Genomic DNA, 23,560 nt, shown 5'->3' on the forward strand with positions numbered 1-23,560 from the left:
GCAGCCAGCTGTGAGAAGCGGCAGAGGGGGTCGCCATTTCCCGCTCTGGCCACGCCCCCACATACAGCGTCACAACCCAGCGACCTGGGAATCCAAGCTGCCGCTTCTCACACTTAAAGGGCCCGAACAGACCAAGAATGGCGCAGGAGGATCTCAGAGCCCCAGAAATAAATCTAAGCGATGAAGAAATAGCAAAACTCACAGACGCACAGTTTAAAAAATTGGTGATCAGGATCCTCACAGAACTGGTTGATTATACGGACAAATTAGACAAATATATGAAGGCGAAACTCATTGAAATGAATGGAATTGCACAGGACACCAATAGCAATGAAAAGGAAACTGGGACTCAGATCAATGGAGTGGACCAGAAGAAAGCAAATAATGGCCAAACAGAAAAGAGTCAAGAAGCAAGAATTCAAAGAAATGAGGAGAGTCTTAGGAACCTCCAGGACATCTTTAAACGCTCCAACATCCGAATTATAGGGGTACCAGAAGGGGGAAAGGCACAGCCACCAGTGGAAAACTTATTTGAACAAATAATAAAGGAGAACTTCCCCAATCTGGCAAAGGAAATAGACTTCCAGGAAATCCAGGAAGCTCAGAGAGTACCAAAGAAGTTGGACCCAAGAAGGAACACACCAAGGCACATCGTAATTACATTAGCCAAGATTAAAATGAAGGAGAGAATCCTAGAAGCAGCAAGAGCTAAGGGGACAGTCACCTACAAAGGAGTCCCCATCAGACTGTCAGCGGATTTCTCAAAAGAGACCTTACAGGCAAGAAGGGGCTGGAAAGAGGTATTCCAAGTCATGAAATCTAAAGACCTACAACCAAGATTGCTCTATCCAGCAAAACTTTCATTTAAAATGGAAGGACAGATAAGGTGCTTCTCAGATAAGATCAAATTCAAGGAGTTCATCATCACCAAGCCCTTATTATATGAAATGTTAAAGGGACTTATCTAAGAAAAAGAAGTTAAAGAAACATGAACAGTGAAAGGACAACAAACTCACAGTTATTAACAACCACACCTAAAACGAAAGCAAACTAAAAGGACAGCTAGATCAGGAGTGGAAACATAGAAATGAAGATCTCAAGGAGGGTTAGCAACAGGGGAGTGGGAGGAGGAGAAGGGGGGAGAAGGTACAGAAAATAAGTAGCATAGACAGTAGATAGAAAATAGATGGGGGGGCAAGAATAGCATGGGAAATATAGAATCTAAAGGACTTGAGACACATGGTCATAAACTAAAGGGGGGGTGATGGTGGGGATGGGGGGTAGGGTGGAGGGGAATAAAGGGGGAATAGAACAACTGTAACAGCATAATCAATAAAAAAAAAGTAAATAGTAAAAAAAAAAAGAAATAATTAAATATTGCCTAGTATTAAGTAGAGGTAATACTTATGACTTGTAATTATTGTATTTAGATAAACACAGTTTTACTGAATTATCATTTTTAACCAATTTAGGATTAGCTTTTGAAAGTAACAATAATTTCTTGGCTTAAGCTAAACAATATTTCTTACATGTACCTAAATTTATATGCATTCTTTTCAGTAGGGTATAAAATAACATGTATATGTGTAATTTTTAGCCAAAACCTGCTGGAGTACTGGGTGCAGTAAACAAGCCTTTATCAGCAACAGGAAGGAAACCATATGTTAGAAGCACTGGAGCTGAGACTGGAAGCAATATTAATGTAAATTCAGAACTGAACCCTTCTACCGGAAATCGGTCAAGGTAATTCTTCTCTCCAGTTGTTTTTGTGACTATCACTCACAACTCAGTGTCACAAAAACAGACTTTAGGGAATGTTTTGATACCGAATAACCATGCTGGATTTTGGTATAAATAATGATGCAAATTGAAAATGTACTACAGCACTCTAAGTGTGTAGAAAAGTTAAATTTTTATAATATGACTAGTTTTATTATTATAATGAGGATTTATAACTAATTTTATTGTTACCCATGAAATTTTTAAAATAATTTTTAATGTTATTTATTTTTTAAAAGATTTTGTTTATTTTTAGAGACGGGGGAAAGGAAGGAGAGAGGAGAGAAATAATAATCTGTGGTTGCCTCTCACACACCCCCTACTGGGGACATAGCCCACAACCCAGGCATGTGCCCTGGCTGGGAATTGAACCCACAACCCTTTGGTTTGCAGGCCTGCTCTCAATCCACTGAGCTACATCAGCCAGGGACCATGAAATTTTAAGAATAAACTCAACTGGTGGTATTTTAAATACATTCTTAACAGGAGAACGAACCCTGAAATACAGAATATTAATGTGAAATCTGTGGTTTACAGAGATGGTGGAGCTCAGTCACCTCCCCTGTGGATTCTTGCAGCCCCCACTTTGCAGAATGTTAAGAAGAGACTGGAGACAAATATACTATAATCTATCATTGCATTTTTGTTTTGTTTTAGAGTTTTTCACCCCCAAGAGGTAGGCTTAGGATAGTTATTTTGTTTCTTGACAACTAATCTGCCTCTCAGATGGTTTTAGGTAGCTATTTTTATTTTATATTAGTAAAGTCACATGGAAATCAATGACACGATATAGCCCTAGCTGGTGTGGCTCAGCAGATTGAGTGCCAGCCTGTGAACCAAAAAGTCACCAGTCAGGGCACACGCCTGGGTTGTGGGCCATGTCCCCGGGGTGGGGCCTGTGAGAGACACTGATGAGTGTTTCACTCGCACATCAGTGTTTCTCTCTTATTCTCCCTCCCTTCCCCTTTCTAAGAAAATAAATAAAATCTTTTAAAGAAAATAATGGAATATAATAGACCAGTGGCCTGTAACCACTGATCTGAATCTTGCCAACATTACTGCTCCTAAACCAGCCTGAAGCTCTTATTTCTTTATTGGTATAGTGAGAGAACAAACATTCCGTTCATGTAGTGACATAAAGAAGTGGTTTATTTTTCTTCAACAGGGAACAGAGTTCAGAGGCAGCAGAAACTGGAGTTAGTGAAAATGAAGAGAACCCTGTGAGAATTATTTCTGTCACACCTGTAAAAAATGTTGACCCAGTAAAGAATAAGGTAAATTCTTAAAGTTTAACAAATGGATTTCTCCTGTGAAGGTTCTTACTACAAATCTCGTAGTAGTGGTGAGAAACCCACAGTAAAGGTTCATGTAGACTACACATGGTGCATGTGTGCATACCACCCTTGCTATAGGAGTGTGCTTCCACTGTCCGGAATGACTCTGCCCACGTCTACTCACCTCATCTTACAGGAGTGGGTGCTGTCACCCACACTGTAGCCCCCTCCCACGCAACTTCTCCCAACACCTTGAAAGAGCAGGATTTGAGTTTTTGAGATCTTACTTTCAAAAACTTACTCCTGCCAAAGTCAGCACTGTTTTGTTTGTGTGGTATTTATGAAAGTTTATGAATTAACCTTTTTAAAAGTGTTTGAGCTTTTGTTTATAGCTCCATTCTTTGTTGTTGACCTTTTAACTATGACATCCAATTTTGTTAATAATTTTTTGGTAGGATCAAAAGGAGTATAACATTGGTAGGAGTATAAGGGCCAAGATGGAGGCAGAGGTGGAAACACTATGCCTCCTCGCACAACCAAGTTTAAAGACAACAAAGTTTTAGTAACAAAAATGCAGCCAAAACACAGGAAATTGAACCGTACAGAAGTCTGACAATAGTGAACCATTCAGCCAGACTGGTAAGAGGGGTGGAGTCAGTGGTGGAGCGGGCTCTGGCAGGAAGGATCAGAGGACTGACCCAGGAATGCGACCAGTGGTTGACGGATACCAGGCGTGGGGTGATGGACCCACAGGAGGGCACAAGACAGCTGGCTGACTGCGGTCACACATTCAAGCGCAGATAAACCAAACGAAGGAGCAAACAGTGAGACAGATCGCTCAGGCCAGGGCCCCAGCGATGGGAATTAGAGCCTGAAAGCACCAATTGGAGAGACTTTTGGGGTCAAGGTACCGGGAGAGTTCATTGGTGAGACCCGCAGGCTCCTGGAGTGTACACAAGCCCACACACCCAGGAACCAGCACCAGAAGGGCCCAATTTGCTTGTGGGAAGCAGCAGAGGGGACAGAAATCTGAGAGAGAGAGCTGAACAACGGCCATTGCCCCTCTCTGACCCCACCGCCACATACAGCATCACAACCCAACAATCTGGGTCACCCCACCCTCCTGAACACCTAAAGCTCCACCCCTCATATTTAACAGGTGCGAACAGACCAAAACATTATGGCTAAAGAACAGCTCAAAGCCCCAGAACCAATAATTCTAAGCAACCAAGAGATAGCCAACTTTCATCTGCATAGTTCAAAACACTGGTGATCAGGATGCTCACAGAACTAGTTGATTTTAGTCACAAATTAGTGGAACAAATGAAAGCTAAACTAATTGAAATGAAGGAAGTGCACAGGAAAGCAATAGTGATGGAAAGGAAACTGGGTCTCAAATCAAGGGAGTGGACCAGAAGGAAGAAAAAAATGACGAAACAGAAAAGTATGAAGAAACAAGAATTTTAAAAAATGAAAGGCTCAGGAACCTCCAAGACATCTTGAAATGTTCCAACATCTGAATTATAAGGATACCAGAAGGGGAAGAGGAACAGCCACGAGTGGAACACTTATTTGAACAAATAATAAAGGAGAACTTCTCCAGTCTGGCAAAGGAAATAGACTTCCAGGACATCCAGGAAGCTCAGAGAGTACCGAAGAAGTCGGACCCAAGAAGGAACACACCAAGGTACATCATAATTACATTAGCCAAGATTAAAATGAAGGAGAGAATCCTAGAAGCAGCAAGAGATAAGGGGACAGTCACCTACAAAGGAGTTCCCATCAGACTGTCAGCGGATTTCTCAAAAGAGACCTTCCAGGCAAGAAGGGACTGGAAAGAAGTATTCCAAGTAATGAAATCCCAAGACCTACATCCAAGATTGCTCTATCCAGCAAAGCTTTCATTTAGAATGGAAGGACAGATAAAGTGCTTCTCAGGTAAGGTCAAATTCAAGGAGTTCATCATCACCAAGCCCTTATCTTATCATATGAAATGTTAAAGGGACTTATCTAAGAAAAAGAAGATAAAAAAGATGAACTGTGAAAGGACAGCAAACTCACAGTTATTAAGAACCATACCTAAAACAAAAGCAAACTAAGAGGACAGCTAGATCAGGAGCAGAACCATAGAAAAGGAGATCATAAGGAGTGTTAGCAACAGGGGAGTGGGAGGAGGAGAAAGGGGGAGAAGGTACAGAGAATAAGTAGCATAGCTGGTAGGTAGAAAATAGACGGGGGGGGGGCAAAAATAGTATGAGAAATATAGAATCTAAAGAACTTGTGACACATGGACATAAACTAAAGGGGGGAAATGGTGGAGGAGGGATGTGCAGGGTGGAGGCAAGTGAAGGGGGGAATAGGACAACTGTAATGGCATAATCAATGAAAATATAGTTTTTAAAAAAACAACATTGGTAGGAGCATCAGACAAGCCTGAGTCTGAATCCTGGCTCTGCTGCTTGCTGGCTGTGTGTTTACTTGGGCAGATTGCTTGGCTTCTAAGTTTCTATCCAACTGTAAGATGAAACTGATAATGTTCCTCAGTAGGAATGGCATGAAGATACCAGCATTTCTCTTCACACAGAATTTTTATATTCTTGACATATTTATCTTTGTATTGCCCAGCATATATTTATGGTATTCATCAAATGTTTTAGGATTATCTTTTGGGACATGAAATATAAGACCATACATTTATCCCACAGTAGCTGAACTTTTTCTCTCCGTATTCATTATCTGAACTCAAACTGAATAGATAAGAATCCTTTTTTATTTTAATTTTTTTCTATTTAGTATTGATATTTAAAAATATTTTCTATTTCAACTGTACAGCATAGTGGTTGGACATTTTTATAATTTACGAAGTGACCCCCCAAGGATACATTTTAGATCAGTCTCATTATCCAAAAACTTGCTGTTGGCTGTACAACATTCACTGCATCAGCAGATTTAGCTAACAAGAAACCTCTTCCTGTTTGACTCTTGGAACTCAGAAACCAATAGATTTGGGTATCGTCGGATCCTTGTATAGAATTAAACAGTCTTGATGTAAACAAGTTTAGATGCAAAAATGAATGTTGCTACAGTCATTCAGTGAAACATTACTTATAATACATTTTTAGAGGTGGTACAGCGATGTGTTTATCTTGTCAAAGAGCTATCCATAATCATTCCAGTCTCTTCTGTAAAATTCTATATAAGATAAATTGGACATCTAAATTCTGAGAGACTAAAATGTTACATTCTGATTGATCTATAATAGTATATTGTTCCAAACCCTTACTTTAACTTTTTCATGCTTCCAAAGAATGTTTTAACAAATTCCCTGTAGCCTGAAGAGATAGGGGTTGGTGGTATTTTGGCAAAGTCCTGATAGTCTCCTTGTCAGATGTCCCATAAGTTGTATAGTTATTTCTTTTTAGGGTCTGGTCCTCAGTCGTGTGAGCTCAAAAAACTATCTTGTTAATATATGAAAAGAAGATAGAGCTCTAAGGGAATGTTTCTTGCTAGCCACTTTCTCAGAGACTGATGCATAAACCAATTTATATATATATATGAAAATGATCCAGCAAACTGAATATGCATGTTACAGATCAGCCCATTCTCTGCTGTTGTTTTCTTTATGAGGGAAACCAGATTTTAATATGATCAGTGAATGACGGGAATGGTTGAAAGAAGAACCAGGACTCGTCTGTGGGTTTGGAAAGCAACACTGCCAGTCCCGTCTGTTGGGAGCCTTCTTTTTCTTGGCACCTGTAACTGGCCACCGGGTTTCCTCCTCGTGTAGCTTGTCCGCGAGTTCTCATCCGTGTGCACATGTACATGATGCTCATAGAGTGTCTGAATATGATCACGTGATTTTTAATGCAGCCTTTTTCTTTAAACGGTCTAATCTGCTTGTTCATTTTTTTCCAGTCTTATTTTCACTTACTTTTTGTGTGTATACACATATTTCCTTTCCTCCTTTTTGCCACTATAATATGACATTAAATATATACTTGTGGTTTTATTTTTGTGGCCTAGGTTCCTAGTAGCGGGGTTAGAGGGCCAAAGGGTAAATGTTACAGAGTTTAGATATTTTCATATTGCTTTCATGAAAAATTGGAACACTTAACATTTCTTCCAGCAGGGTATGTGAGTACTTTTCTCTCTGCACGTCCACCAAGAACAGGTTTTATAGTTATTCTGCTTTTTATTTTTTAGTCTCAAGTATCAAAACTAGTACCCTACTGTTTTAATTTTGATTTCCCTCACTACTAGTATTTTTACTGACCACTTAGATGTGCTCTTCTGTAACTTGCCTGTTCATATTTGCTCATTTTTAAATTATCTTTTTCTTGACTAAACTTCTGATGCTGTAGTAGTTTTACCTTCTTGTTAACTTTCTTTCTCCCTTCTAATCCAGTCGCCATGCAGCAGCCAATTTGATCTTTTAAAAATGTAATTTGGATTATGTTTGTCTTCAATTTAAAGCCTTCAATTTTAAAAACTGCTAACTTTCATTAGCACTTTAAAATTTTTGGTTTCTTAATGTGTTCTGTGAGGCATTCATGATCCAGCCCATGCCTGCCTCGCCGACCTCCTTGCCACCTCCCTCCCTTGACTTCTGGCGGACCAAGACCTTACATTTTCCAGCTCGTTCCCTCTCCAGGTACTTTTGTGCTGCCTCTTGCCTCTGTCTGGAATACTTCACTTTTTATGTGATGTTACTTAAATGATTCCCCAAAAGAAACTGGTATTTCTTCTGATTTCTTTCAGAATGCACTGTTCTTTAATCTCTTCACACTTGTGATTTATACTTAAATACTTGTTTGCTTTTTTAAAAACCCTAGTCATCTGCCATGCTCTATCTACGTGAGAATACGAACATTATCAATTTCGATCCCCAATCTAAATCCAGCAGCCACTGCAACTGATAGGCATTCAGTTCAAGGAATGGTTCCTCTTTAGATTTAATACTTGGTGGTTTCACTGATCCATCTTGTTCTGCCCCCAAATCACTGTTTTTCCCCAGGGTGAGTTTGCATATCTGTTCTCTGATCCATTGTGTATTGTTTCACAGTTTAATTAATGTGGACCACCTTACTCTTGTTTCTCATGTGTTACCCATTCTATTAAAATGTGGATTAACATTAGAGTAAACAAACCCTAAAGTGAAACACTGATGTGGGCTTTTCTTATTTAAATTACTTCTGTTATGAATTTTCATTTACCTAAATTTTCTTGAAACATAATTTATAATATTTTTTAAAACATTTTATTTACTTATTTTTAGAGGGAGGAGAAGGGAAGGAGAAAGAGTGGGAAAGAAACATCAATGTGTGGTTGCCTCTCATGTGTGTCCTACTAGGGAACTGGCCTGCAACCCAGGCGTGTGTCCTGACTGGGAATCGAACTGGCGACCCTTTGCTTCACAGGCCCACGCTCAATCCACTGAGCTACACCAACCAGGGCAATTTATAATACTTTTAAATTATATTAGTTTCAGGTGTGTAGCCCAGTGAGTAGACATTATATAATTTACTGAGTGATCATCCCAATAAATGTTGTACCCATTTGACACCATATACAGTTATTAGAATATTGACTGTATTTCTTATGCTCTACTCTACATCCTGTGACTGTTTTGTAACTACCAAGTTGTACTGAATCTCTTCGCCCTTTCCACACTACCCTCCACTTTACTCCCATCTAGCAACTATGAAAATATTCTCTCTCCGAGTCTGATTCTGTTCTGCTTCTTTATTTTTTTTTATTCAATTGTTGATAGGTATGTATTTCTTGCCATTTAATTGTTCATATTTTTAAATCTTTTTTTCCCCTTCTTAAAGAAGACTCTTTAACATTTCAAGTAATATTAGTATGGTGGTGGTGAACTCCTTTAGCTTTTTCTAATCTGGGAAGCTTTTCATTTTCTTCTATTTCAAATAGTCCTGATTGGTGTGGCTTTAGTATATTGGGTATCGTTCTGCAAACTGAAAGGACACCAGTTTGATTTCCAGTCAGGACACATGCTTGGGTTGCTGGCCAGGTCCCGAGTTGGTGGTGAGTGTGCAAGAGGCAACCAGTCAATGTATCTCTCACATATCGATGTTTCTTTTTCCCTCTTTACCCCACTTTCTAAAAAAATTAATAAAATCTAAATTACAGCTTTGCTGGGTAGAGTAATCTTGGTTTTAGGTCCTTGCTTTTCATCACTTTGAGTATTTCTTGACACTCCCTTCTGGCCTTCCAACTTTCTGTTGAGATACCAGCTGACAGTCTTATGGGAGCTCCTTTGTTGCTTTTAAGATTCTCTTTGTCACTCTGGCTGGTGTGACTCAGTAGAATACACACCAGCCTGTGAACCAAAAGGTCACCAGTTCAATTCCCAGTCAAGGCACATGCGTGGGTTACAAGCCACATCCCTGGGTAGGGGTGTAGAGGCAACCAGTCAGTGTTTCTCACATCGATGTTTCTTTCCCTCTCTTTCTCTTTCCCTTCCCCTTCTCTAAAAATAATTTTTTTAAAGATTCTCTGTTTGTCTTTAACCTTTTGCATTTTAATTATAATGTGTCTTTCTGTGGGCCTCTTTGGATTCATCTTGTTTGAGTTTTTCTGTGCTTTCTGGACTTGTATGTCTGTTTTCTTCACTAGGGTAGGGAAGTTTTCCATCATTATTTTTCAAATAGTTTTTCAACTTCTTGCTCTCTCTCTTCTCTAACACCCCCATGATGTGAGTGTTGGTGTGCTTGAAGTTGTCCCAGAGGGCTCCTTCCACTATCCTTACATTTTTGGATTCTTTTTTCTTTTTTGCTGATATGATTGGGTGTGTTTTGCTTTCTTATATTACAAATCACTGTTTGAGTCTCAGTTTCATGTACTCTACTGCTGATTCCCTGTAAATTATTCTTCATTTCAGTTAGTGTATCCTCCATTTCTGACTCGTCCTTTTTTATGATGTTCAAGTTCTAAGTTCATCTACTCTTCCCCTAAGTTCACCGAGCAGCCTTATAACCAGTGTTTTGAACCCTGCATCTGATAGATTGGTTGTCTCCATTTTGTTTAGTTCTTTTTCTGGAGTTTTGTTCTGTTCTTTCATTTGTGACATGTTTCTTTGTCCCCTAATTTTGGCAGTCTCCCTGTGTTTGTTTCTATGTATTAGGTAGAGATGCTACATCTCCCAGGTTTGGTAGAGTGACGTAATACAGTACGTGTTCTGTAGAGTCCAGTGGCACAGCCTCCCTGTTCATGTGGGCTGGGCACTCCAGATGTTCCAGATCCCCATTGTGTGGGCTGTGTGCTCCTTCCTGCGGCGTTGAGCCTTGATTGCTGTTGACACTTCAGTTGGAGTTATTTAACCCCAGGCCAATCAACTGTAAGGACTTGCTGTGACTGCCATGGAGGATCAGCTGCGTAGGCAACCACCCCAAGGAGCAGGACTTCCTTCAGCAGGGCTCTGGTGCCCACTGAGTCTGCCCCTTGAGTGCAGTGCCTCGACATGAACTGAAGCTGTCCAGTTAGTGCACTGGCTCTGGGCCCTCCCACGAGATGCAGACCAATGTCAGCCACCACCTGTGTTCTGCCTGGGGCTATCAGGCGCATGCTACAAAGCAATCTGCAGATGGCTGCTGCTAGTGCCTGGCCAGGGGCCACAAAGCAAAAGGGTACAGAGCATACCAAGGCCAGATGCTGCTTGAGAGAGTTTAGGCAAATTTGAAGCAAGAGCTAAAATAAGTCATTATATGGAAAAGCCACTGGAACAAGCTTGGGTGGGCCTGACAGTTGGGTAGGGCGGGGCAAACAGTGTTAGCCTGGTTGATGAAGATTCAGAGCCTATGGGTAAAGGACTTAGAAAAGGAACCATGGTTTTTGTCAGCACTTCTGTCTGGAAGGAAGCTGCTCCTCCAGTTCTCACCCTGATGCCAGACACTTTAGTTTCCTCCTGTATGTCCCTGGTTCCTTTTGAGCTGCTTCCCCAGCGCTGGAGCTGAGGAAGTGGGTCCAAAAGAGTTTGTGTGTTGCTGGGCCCTCTAAGAGAAATGCCTAAGACTCAAGAAGCCCACTGCTTCCCTCAGCCAAAATCCCTGGTGGTTTTTACAGCCAGAAGTTATGGCTTCTCTTCCTGGCATTGGAACCCTGGGCCGGGGGCCCTGTTTTGGGGCTGGGACCCCTTGTTCCTTCGGTTGGGGGGTGTCTGCAGCTGAGAGATACCTCCTGACTTTTAACCACTACATGTGGGTGTGGGACCAGCCCATACTTCATTTTTGCCCCTCCTTCTAGGCTTGATGTGGCTTCTTTATAACTTTAGCTGTCGGCCTTCCTGTGCAGCTAGATTCCAGGCAGTTCTCAATGGTGGTTGTCCTGTACTTGTGTGGGTTGGCCAAAAAGTTCGTTTAGTTTTTTCTTACAATGGCTCTAGTAAGTTTTTAGTTGTGTTTAGCTTCAATTTTGTTAGATTGTATTGGGACAGCTGTCATATCAGAGTGCAGTTTTAAAAATTTATCAAAAATTAGTGAATTTTTGTGCAGCCATTTTAATATTGAAGATGGAAGAAAAGAGGTAACGTTTTCATCATGTTATGCTTTATTTCAAGAGGTAAAAACACAACTGAAATGCAAAAGAAAGATTTGTGCAGTGTATGGAGAAAGGTGCTGTGACTAATGTGTCAAAAGTGGTTAGTGAAGGTTCTTGGTACTATTGACATTTTGGCCAATCCGTTCTTTGCTGTGGGCTGTCTTATGCAGTGGAAGATGTTTAGCAGCACCCCCAGCCTCTACCCACTAGAAGCGAAAAGCAGGATATAGCTGACATGTTCAAAATATCCAAAGCAATGAAGTTATTGGTGAAATGAAAAACGTGTCTTTTCATTTATGGGAAAAACTAAACAGACTTTTTGGCCAACCCAGTATCTCTGATGTGGTTGTGAAAGGATGTGAGCCCCACATTTACCTACGCTGCCACCTGGACGAGAACCTTCTACAATATTTCTCCCCTAGTCACTCTAAAAAAGATTTTCTGAGGGAGATGAAGATTAATTTATTAATTAAAAAGATATATTCTAATTTTTGGATGACGATAGTACTCTTTCGTTTTCCTTGATTCAATTAGTATTTTAACAATTAAAATTACAATTGGTTTCTAAATATCATTGATATAAAGGACATTTTCATTCTGATAACTGTTGTTCCTCCTAAAATCCATTATGGCATATTAAAATGGGATTTATTACTTTGAACATTTAATTATTTGTAATATATATACTAAACTAGGAGGAGAAAAAAGTAGAATGTTATGCCCTGGCTGGCATAGCTTAGTGGATTGAGCGTGGGCTGCAAACCAGAGGGTCACCAGTTCAATTCCCAGTCAGGGCACATGGCTGGGTTGTGGACCCAGGTCCCCAGTGAGGGCCACGCGGAAGGCAACCACACATTGATGTTTCTATCTCTACCTTCCTCTTTCTAAAAATAAATAAATAAAAATTTTTTTTTTTAAGTAAAAGGTTAGCCCTAGCTGGGTAGATCAATTGGTTGAAGTGTTGTTCCGTACACCAAAAGGTTGTGGGTTCAATCTCTGGTCAGGGCACAGGCCTAGGTTGTGGGTTCAATCTCTGGTCAGGGCATGTACGGGGTTTCAGAGAGAGAGGAAGGGAGAGTCAGAAACATTGATGTGACGGGAAAACAGTGATTGGTTCTCTTCCTTACACACCCCGATGGCAATTGAACCCGCAGCCTAGGTATGTGCCTTGATCAGGAATCAAGCCTGGGGCCTTTTCGGGTACAGGACAGTGTTCTGACCAATGGGCCACCCAGCCAGGGTGACTTTCTCGATTGTGTGTATTCTGCCTATGCATTTTTAATACGCACTTAGTGAGTGCCTTATATCTGTCCAGCACTGAGTGGAGACCATGCTCCAGTCCCTGCCCTCAAGGAGCTTACACTCCTCATGGGCTGCAAGGAGTTAATGAGACACCCAGGAATCCCAACTCCTTCCAAATACATTCAGATATTTCTAGTACACAATATTGATACTTAAGAATTTGTGTTTATAGAATTGTTCTGTGTTCTTTTAGGAGATTAATTCTGATCAGGCTACCCAGGGCACCATCAGCAGTGACCGAGGAAAGAAGAGAACAGTAACAGCAGCCGGTGCGGAGAATATCCAACAAAAAACAGATGAGGAAGTAGATGAATCAGGACCACCCGCCCCTTCGAAGCCCAGGAGAGGACGTCGACCCAAGTCTGAATCTCAGGGCAATGCAACCAAAAATGATGATCTGAGCAAACCTCTTAGCAAGGGAAGAAAGAGAGCCGCTGTCAGTCAGGAAAGCTCTGGGGGTTTGGAAGCAGGTAATGCCAAAGCACCCAAACTGCAAGATGTAGCCAAAAAGGCGGCACCGGCAGAGAGACAAATTGACTTACAAAGGTAATGCACATTATTCTTTCTGAACCTTTCATCCAGACGTTTTGTTCTTTGCTTAGTGTGTGTCATCACCCCAACACTGAGGCATTGGGAGTGAAAACTGCCCTCAGTTTGCCTGAGTAGTTTATATGGCACTGGTTTTGATTTCATAACTTTCCTTTGGCTACATTTTAATTAGGATATGGTATTTTGACCTATGTTTATGAGCAAGGATACTATAATATTTTGTTTGGTGTCCTTCGCATACGTGCATGAGGTTTACTTAAAATAAACGGCTACCTTTTGGGTATAAAAATCTCAGAATGAAGGAGGTAGTAGTCTTGACATAAGAACAAGGCATATTTCTACTCTTGACTTTCTCTTGTTCGAGTCAGTTTTAACATAAGTCACTAGCTTACCTCTCCCCAGCCCTCCCCAGTGCAGCGGCGGCGCCCCAGCTGCAGGTCCAGAAGTCGGCTTTTCCCACGCTGGGCCTGTAATTTGAATTTAGCCCTACCCCCCGCCCTTTGCTCCTATACCTGCACCTACTCATCCCCCTGAGTTAGATTGGGAGCATCTGGGTTTCTTTTAGGAAAGAGCCAGCTTTTGCCATCTCAGAGCACCCCCACCGCCCTGCGTCAGTCTTGTTAGTAGTACGTGTTGCCGAGGCACGTGTGTTTGTAAGCACATTTTAAAAATAGTCATTTCTGAAATTCTGAAGTTTGAATCTATTAAAGTTTCTTACATTTTAAGTATCTCTGACCACGTTTTACAGCATCTCAGTGACAGCACATCCAGGCCCAACCCTGATCTAAATAGTGAGCTTACTTCTAGATTTATAGGCTAATAAGTGTAGTAATGAAAACCAGTATTAGGTGCAAATTCATTACTTTTCTCCTCAAACCTGGACCTTTTTAACCTTGGCCTCCTTTTCTTTATCAGTAACACATTGTGATAACACCTTCCTCAAAGGATGTCGTCAGATTTGAATGGATCAATAAATAAAGTGCCTTGCACAGAAATGGTCAGGAAATTATCATGACCATTGTTCTGAGTTTTAATTGCTTTACTCTTCAGTTACACAAAAGTTGAACATTTTCCTTAGTGATTGCCAGAATTCTCTAAAGAGGTTCTAGAATTCTAGCCATTCCTCACTGACACAAAATAGTACTGGTCATCACACAGAGGCCATCTGAGCCACCTGACCTTACCTCACCTTAGCTGTCCTTCTGCCATTTAAGCACAATACCCGGGTAACCAGACCTAGTCTCTGATTAGGATATTATAAAACCCGTCCTACTTTTAGCTATACCATATGCTATGCCCCCACATTACTGAACAAACATTAGCCCTTGCTGGTGTGGCTCAGTGGATTGAGTGCCAGCCTACAAACCAAAGGGCTGCTGGTTCGATTCGCAGTCAGGGCACGTGCCTGGGTTGCAGGCCAGGTCTCTGATTGGGGGGGGGGGGGTTGCGTGAGAGTCAACCACACATTTATGTTTCTCTTTCTCCCTTTCCCTCTTTAAAAATAAATAAAATCTTTTAAAAATATTTTTAAAATAATAATAATGCCAGAGACTGATTTTGATTAAAAATGGCATTGGGCCTTTTTAAAAACCTTAAAATGTCTTTAAGGTTTTTAAGAATGAAAAAGGCAACATATTAGAAGTCTTAAGTATACCCTTTAGTAGATCAGTGGGCAGTGTGTTATTTAAAGTACAGGACTCCCCCCCAGTTCTCCCTCCTCCCTCCCATTTCCACCCCCCTTAGTTTTTTTCCATGTGTCCTTTATACTAGTTCCTGGGGGTGGGGGGGAGCTTGGATGGGAGTAAAAAACAGAAAACTGTACTTGAAAAACAATTAAATAACTAAATTTAAATTTTGTTTTGCATCTGGAACTTGGAATAAATAAATAAAGCACAGGATTCCGTGATGGGTTTATATTCTGTGTGAAGTTAAATGGTTAAATAAGATGTTCATGATAACACTAAATTATGTTAATTCAGTAGAGTAGTTCCAACATTTGACACATGCAGTTCAGACACTTCTGATTACATTGCTGACCACTGCTTGGGCTGGCGGCCCAGCTGGCTGGCGCGTCGGCCGTACAGCAGAGAGACGTGGGTTTGATCGCCCGTCAGGGCACCTGTGGGAGGCAGCCGGTCAGTGATTTCCTCTCACACCAGTGTCTCTCTCTCCCGCCATCCTTCTTCCCCCTCCCACCTTCCCTCCCTTTCTCTTTTCCTTCCTTCTTCTCTCTCAAATCAATAATCATATCCTTGGGTAAGGATTTAAAACAATTTGTTTAAGCTGTTGACTGCTAGTTCATGATTAACACAACATAAAAGTACTTTCTGAAAATTTCTCCTAAGCCCTCTTTTGTCTTTTTCATTCTCTCCTGAACCTAACATACAATTATGCCCTTAAATTCTAGCGTAACTAGACTTGGAATCCTGATGAACTAACTACTCAGCCCAACCAGAAACTCTGCATTGCTCATATTATCCTCTTGGATAGAACTGAGTGGATGATAGGCACCTAGCATTGCTCCTGTGCGTCTCGTTCACTCTTTCAACCAACCCTTCACTGGGTGCCAGGCATCGTGCCAGGCTTTGGCAATGCAAAATTACTCAAAATGGATGTGTTCTGCACTCAAAGAATGTCTTTTCCCAGCTTGTAAACTCAAAAAGAGAACAGAAAACTTTGACTTTGGGTCTGTTGATCAATACAATTAAGGTATAGAATTATTTTTATAATTACTACATAAAACAGTGAAATCCTGACATATGCTATACAATATGTATAAGTTTTAAGGATGTTATGTAAGTGAAATTAGCCAGACCAAAAGGACAAACACTGTATGATTCCCGTTACATGAGGTCCCTGGAGAAGTCACACTCACAGACACAGACATTAGCATGGGGGTTGCTGGGGGGGGGGGGTGTTCGTGTTGGTGGCTGCAGAGTTGCAGTTTGGGGACCTTGACTCTAAGCTTCTAGTTAACCTATAAAATCCTTATAACGTCTCTCTGCCGGCAAGTACTATCACTATCCCAGCACGCAAAGAGGAGGAAACCTGGGCAGAGAGGGTTCGTGCAGCTTTTAATCTGTTTACTTTCATAGTGGAGCCAGGTTCGAACTCAGACAGTGTCACTCTGGAGTTTGTCATCACCAGACCGTGCAGGGGTGGGCAAAAGTTCTTTGTGTGGAGAAATAGGTGCAGGTTGTTACTATTATTACAACAGCTTTATTAACTCAAAAGAACGTCACAATGCAACTGTAAACCGATGTTGGCGTGCCCCTGTTTATTGTACCGTTAAGGTAAAATTAAGTCTTAATTCTGCAGGTGGTACACGTGTACACAAAATTAGTATAACAGGATGCTTTGAAAATACTGAACTAGCATATTTTAAATAGCTAATATACTTCATAGATGTAATAGTTCCCATAGAGTGGAATATGTTTGCATACAGTTCATTTTTATAGCTCCTAAGTAAAAAGCTAGTTTATTTAAAAGGAATACAGGTTAAACCAAACATGCCAACCACAGTCATCTTTTAAACCTCTTTCAGAGTGCATACGTAGGCCCCTGCATTGTTTCGTGAAAGAGGAGAAAACAGAGGTTCTTGAGAGCTGCAAACATAAAGTAAACAAAGCACCAGATGCTAAGAATAAGAACATTGTCAGACTGTGATGAAAATTAGGTAGAATACATGGAAAGTATTTGGCATGGTGCTTGGCACATTTTAGTAGAAATAATAGTGATAACAGGGAAAAGTTGAATATGTATTGGCCTTGCCAACAATCATTATTAAACAAGAACAACTGGAGATGAGGAGATCAGATTTGAAAGAAGTACCTGAGGTCCCTGGCCAGCGCTGCCGGACTCTGAGCCCAGGCCCATCCCATGCCCGGTGCCTCTGTGCGCTGCCAACCGTGGTGGCCACGGTTAGGTTTCTCGAACGTATGCAGTATTTTGAAGCATTTGTAAACTACGAACATTCAGAACTCTTATTTGTTTTCCGTCTTAATGTGTAAAAGATGTTTTTATATGTAGTTACCACCAAAATATGGAATAGACAGACACACTAAAACGCAAGCTCCTTGTTTGTGATTCAGTTGATGTTTTATTTGTCCCTCAACCTGAGGAATGTTGAACAGTCAAAATCATGAAGGCGCCAGCTTTGTTTCTATTTCACGTGGAACTGTGGCTTCTACTTTCCTCCGAAATTCTAAACATACTTGCATATTACCTGTGATCGATTTGACATCCCATCTGTGTTTTCCTGAGGGCTGGTGGAGCACCAGATACAGATTAAAGCCACAGGACTGAACAGTTCTGAATACAGAATTAATGTAACACTTTGGATCACCCTCTTAAGGTTATCGTTACAATTTCAACCAGCTGACTAGTAAAGAAGATACAGAGTTGTCAGACCTGAGAGCCATCGAATGCTACCACTCCGAGCTGTCGGCTCGCTTGTTGCCCTGGCGATGCAAAGCACAGCCTCGGGGCCTTGCATTGTGGAGATAGAGCTGAGGGGCTACACGTAGGCTGTGGACCCTGGATTTTAAGCTTGAATGCAAGACTTTGTTAAGTAAGGCCCAGATCCTTGCGTCCTCAGTCGCCCTGCTTTCTGAGTCCAAATGCCATTCCTTTCTCTTCCATTACCTTGCATTATTTTTCACATCTTTCACTTTTTCAGTTTTTCACTCCCCAGGTGGTCAGTTCCCGTCCTAGTCACACCTGTCTCTACAGTAGCATCTGCAGTAGCATCTCCTACTCTTCTCTACTCCGTGCGCTCCTTTGTCAGTCCAGATTCAGGGTCCCCTCGGAGTAGCTGGTCTGTACCTTATGCTGACACCAACCTCTGGAAAACTCACCCAGTTTTATTACTTAATATTTATATTACTGTCGTATTATTTTTAAATGTTATTATTATTAAATCAACGAAAAATGTTGCTTTATTATTTCATTGAATCCTTCAGCCCTATCACGTAGAACTCCTGATAAATGGTAGCCTGGAGAGCCAGTTTTATAGCCCAGCCATCACTTACAGTCGTGTGGCAAGTGCTAACCCTCTGGAATTCCTCTTCCTGACAACATAATAAGAGTTTTCGTGTGATTCCTACTTGCATAATTTACTTACTGACTCGAGGATGGATATTCCACCAGAACATGGGTAGTATATACAAAAATTTTATTTCTTAATCTGGGACTTGATGCTGAGCATTTTGTCAACTTAACTGTAGAACTTTTAGATCCCTTTAGATTTTTGCAATAAATGTATTCTCTTAGCTATTTACTGGGGAGACAGCTGTTTCAACAAATGTTCCTGTTTGTATTTTAGGCTTCTTTTAGTATTGTTACTTTTTATGGGAAAGTTCCTTGAATTCACTCTCTACGTTTATAAAAATCAGCCATTTGTATAGTATGGTCAGGAACACCACCTGATCAACTGGACAGTTAGTGTTGGCTAAGTTTTGGATGAAAGATTGATCATCATTTAAGTTGTTTAGTTCACTTGTTTTTTCTTTTATGTTTTTGAGCTGTTATCCAAATGGTAAACAATTCCAAACACTTAGCATTAAAAATGTGTCTTCATAGGTCTGCTGATTCTTGAGGATGTTTTGCTTGTGCTTAAGGCTAAATTCTTCCACACCAATGAAAAAACAGTCCCTAAACTTGGGACTTCTGGGGAAACTGTGAATTTAAAGAAATTACATGTATGATAACTGACTACAGTTTTCCCATCTTTGTATTAGTATGTTTGTCTTAGCAGGCTTAGTGTGGGAGTGTTTAAGAATCTTGGAATTTCTATTCTTTTAAGCAAAGAATTTTCTGTCCTGGCAGGTGTGACTCGGAGCGTTATCCTGTAACCAAAGTGTTGCAGGTTCAATTCCTGGGCAGGGCACGTATAGGAGGCAACCAGTCAGTGTTTCTCTCCTTTCCTGTCTCTCTAAAAAAAATTTATACACACACACACACACACACACATCCTTAGGTGAGAAATTTTTTAATTTTAATAATTTCCTGATCTCCTGTGCTTATTTGTATACTGAGAAAGTTCTCTCACATCACACGGGTTCATATCTTAAAGTAACTCCTAAGTGTGCGTCCTCATGCATTAAACAAATGTCCATCAGTGTGATATGAACATCCTCATAGTAACAAGTGAATTTTTTTCAAAATAATATGAAAATTTTCAGAAGCCAAGTGCTTGGAAGTGATGGCGGTTCACTTTGGGACATAGAATCAAGTCCAGGAATTCTCCCAGTGAGCTGGGTCACGTAAAAGTCTGTGAGCGCAGCCAGGAAGATGCTGAGGACTCAGAGCTAGTGAAGGGAAGCTTCCTTCCCGAAGGTGCCGCAGGCAGCTTGTAGAGGATTCTTCGGTTTTTGTATTATTAAACTTGTTTTGTATATACGAGTTAACTTAATAATCTCTTGTAAGAATCTTAATCACCTAGCCCCCCTTTTCAAAGCATTGTTATTTTTATGCTACGAATATGTAGTGTTGGGAACATAAGCAAACAACTCCCTATTTTTCCCTCCCAACTTCGAAATTCTGGAGGAGACGCAGTCTTCATGCTGCTGTGGCTGATTGAAAACGTGGGATAACATAGGCCAGGTGGTTGCTAATGCCTAATGCCGTGCCCTCAAATTGAACCACCGGCGACCAGAATCTAGATGAGGCCAAGCCCGGTGTTCATTCCTACCCGCCCCCCAGCCTATTCAGATGGGTTCTTCCTCCTCCCACTCCTTCCTGCTTCAGCGATTATAAGTCCCCTCTGCTAATGGAGGATTCCTCTCACTTTTGAACAGAATTAAGCTAAATTTTCCTCTTTGTTCTTTTAGTATATGAAAATGTATTTGTTTACCTCGTTCAGGAGTCCAAACTTATTATTTTGCTGCTTCTAAATTCTTTTGTCATTAGCACTTAGTAATTTTTCTTCTATAATACTTTGAAAGTTTTAATTTAAAAGAATAGTTACTTCAAATAGCTTTTTATTGTTTTAAGCATACCAGGCATTGGGTAGCAGCACTTAATGGCTGAAAATAAAAATCTCTTCATTGGCATTTTGTTGTTACATAGTTTAGGGAAAGATTCCTTAAATCGAGTAAAGCCTCGGGTGAAAATTGGAAAAAAATATTTTCAGATTTTATCTAATAATTATAGAAATGAAGTAATTCTGGTTTGTTTTCCTGTTTACATCTTTTCTAACTTTGCTTTCTTCTTCTACTCCTATCCCCAAGGTAAAAAGAAAACTCATTTGTAAAGGGAGAAAATGAAAGCCAAACAGAAGCGGCTCTGGCTTCTGCAAAAACTTGGATTCAAAATATCCCTGAACAGAAAATGAAGTTGACTCAGAACACACACTGTCTGCCTTGGAAACTGAAGAAACCATGACTTCCCTTCCCATGACCGCGGTCCTCTGGTGGAGATGTACAGCAGAGACTCCTGAGAGAGGCTAAGAGCAACTCTAGTCTACCCTCCCCTGGACTTTTCTTATGAAAAGTCAATAATTAAGCAAATTGCTTAACACTTGGTTCCAGTTCCTGCATATCTGGAGTTTAAAGGCATAAATCCACCATTAAGTTCCATGCTGCAGTTTTTATTTTAAAGAAAGTAACAGGACGTCCCTACACTGACACTGAAAATTTATCAGTTTTAGAGCCAGGAGTTCCCGTGTTCCACAAGAAAAAAGTAGAAGTCTACTGAATTAATTTTTTAGAAGAAAAAAGATCAGATGAAATATTTCTTTGTTTTCCTTTTGGAAACTTTTATGTATAATTCTTTCTGCCTGCCTACTTTTCTGCAAAAATGAGATGTACAGATTTTAGTTCCCTGCTATGAAAAGTGATGTGGCAATTTTATAAATGTTGCTTTCTGATTTTTATCAGAGTGAGAAAATAATTAAAATTATTATTGATTTCATATCACTTCATATTTTGATTTCCCCACCATTTTAGTTTAATATAATTTGCAATAAATGTACATATTGTTGTTTCATAAAGCATATCATTTAAAATGGTTTTTACTCCTGTGATTATGTTGGAATATTTGGAATTTTAAAGGAGTAAAGACTGTCCAGTATTTGGTTTTATAATGTTCATCACCAGATTTTTATTGATGTAAAAAAATCCATTTTTTGAAATAGTTGGGTGTTGGCAGCTGTGTAAGGAAGTCAGAGGTGTGCAAGAGTTGCTACCCACGCTCAGCGCTGTGCTGCCGGGAAGTGACCGTGGCCTCTGTCCCGCAGTCTGGGCTCCGTCTGCATTTATTTTAGACGACAACTTTGGTATTAGTGTATTGTTTCTCGGCATTGTTCCGCATAGGTAATGCGTGCACTTTTGTGTACGCATAATCATATTTAAGTTTTTTCCATAAAATAAATGCTTCTAGATGTCATATGGTAGTCTTTTTTAATCTTTTTATCATGTTTTCTTGTGAAATTTTTTACGTGAAAGGGCTAAAGTCACTAAAAAAAATGATGACAGTCAACTCTCCATTATCTATATAAAATAGTGACTATGCCTCAGGTTTTTAATTTTGCAGTAACCATAAACTTAAAATAATGAAGGCATATTATTCAGAGGTAATTCAGGAGAAACTCAAATGTGTCCTTTTTCACGCCGAGCTGTAGCCTGCACTAGCTCTGTCCCAAAGCCCCAGCTGAATTTGTTCGCTCAGTTTCTGTGCACAGACCTGGCGAGGGTCAGAGGACGTAAACAGTGGCCACATAGTCACTCGGTCTTGACGGGCTGTCGTCTACGTGGGGTGTGAAGTGAACAGTGTCCAGAAAGGCCCGTTATGTGAAATGTGAAATTTACTGATAGTATCACTGACGTCCTCATAGATAATCAAGAGTTGACTGTATATTGACCGAGTGAAAGATGCGTAATTCTTTTAAATATGCATATACACACTTTTAGGTATCAGATGATGGTTAGGGAACAATGGATACCAGTGATAGAAAAATATCTCAAAGGGGCAGAACAATCTCTGCTCTTCCTTATTGCCTCTTTTTATAACCCTTTAGAAGTAAAGTATAAAATATTGCCTCCAACATGCTGAAAAAATATCTATGCATAAGCATCAGAGAAGTCCCTCCAGCAATCAGTGGGCATGTTCTATTTAGAAAGAATTTAACGTTCTCTTAGCATCAGACAACTTGATTCTTAACCCCATGAATTTGTCACCAATGAGAAGCACACTGGTAGGGACCTTTCTTCTCTCAACTCCTTTTGTTTGATTACGCAGCATCACAGCTGACTAAATTACCTAGTGTTGTCATATGTGATGTAATGTATTAGAACTATTTGCATCAGCTGTGGCTGCTCAGATTTTTGCAGGAGTTAGCTAAAAGGATCTGGTCCACATGCAGACGTGAATGGCCCGCCCCTGGTTTTGTAACACCGTGCAAGTGTCTGACCCTAAGGGAAGGGAGAGCAGGATGATGGGAAGATTGAGCTGATGGGGAGGGACTTGTGTAAGGGAAATTTGTCAGTTTTCCTTTGAAAAAGGAAAAGGTAAAATCCCTTAGGAATTTGGTATTTACATCTCAGCGAAATACAACACAAAGTGCAGACTTATATTTGAGAATTAATGTTAACCCTTTGTGTCTAGTTTGAAGCTTCTTGTATTTGTCTAAAACTACAAGCCAGAATTTTGTATCTCCTTTGATAAAAAGTGTGTATAATGTAAAGTAGTTTTGCATATTATTGTGCTGCATATGGGCTGAATTTTTAAAACTTTTTTTAAAGACTTGAAGCAGAACCTTGTAATTTGTGTAAATGACACATGTAAAATCCTACCATAAAATGCTAAAAATATGCATTGTTTCAAATAAAATCAAGACATGCAGCATTATGTAATAGTGTGGAGCCCTGAATATTCATGTATGCCCTGGTATGTCACCAGCTGATGTCTATTTTCTGTTTAGATTCTGGAGTCTACATATCTTCGTAAGAAATCAAATGCCCCCTTCAGACTTCCTGGCTAACTACCCTGATCGGGCTTACAGTGACTGAGGAAGAACATAATAGGTGATAAATTTTGATGAACACTTGGGCAACTTTAGAAGTTGCTTTTTAACCTAAGATTTTTAAAGTGGCCTCTCATGT

At 40.4% G+C, this 23,560-nt stretch overlaps 1 protein-coding gene across 2 annotated transcripts in view; it reads left to right on the forward strand.

Moving 5' to 3' along the window:
- Window positions 1–23,311, forward strand: part of PDS5A (PDS5 cohesin associated factor A) — a 124,591-nt gene extending 101,280 nt beyond the window's left edge. For both annotated transcript variants that reach the window (XM_037138035.2, XM_037138036.2), the window contains exons 30-33: window positions 1,598–1,743; window positions 2,945–3,053; window positions 13,105–13,457; window positions 20,690–23,311. In XM_037138035.2, the coding sequence (XP_036993930.2) occupies window positions 1,598–1,743; window positions 2,945–3,053; window positions 13,105–13,457; window positions 20,690–20,693 (612 nt within the window). In that variant the 3' untranslated portion in view covers window positions 20,694–23,311. The remainder of the gene's footprint in view (window positions 1–1,597; window positions 1,744–2,944; window positions 3,054–13,104; window positions 13,458–20,689) is intronic.
- Window positions 23,312–23,560: the final 249 nt, after the last annotated feature.

This window comes from Artibeus jamaicensis, unplaced genomic scaffold (assembly GCF_021234435.1).
Source record: "Artibeus jamaicensis isolate MK-2021 breed Jamaican fruit bat unplaced genomic scaffold, CSHL_Jam_final contig_76, whole genome shotgun sequence".
Classification (NCBI taxonomy): domain Eukaryota; kingdom Metazoa; phylum Chordata; class Mammalia; order Chiroptera; family Phyllostomidae; genus Artibeus; species Artibeus jamaicensis.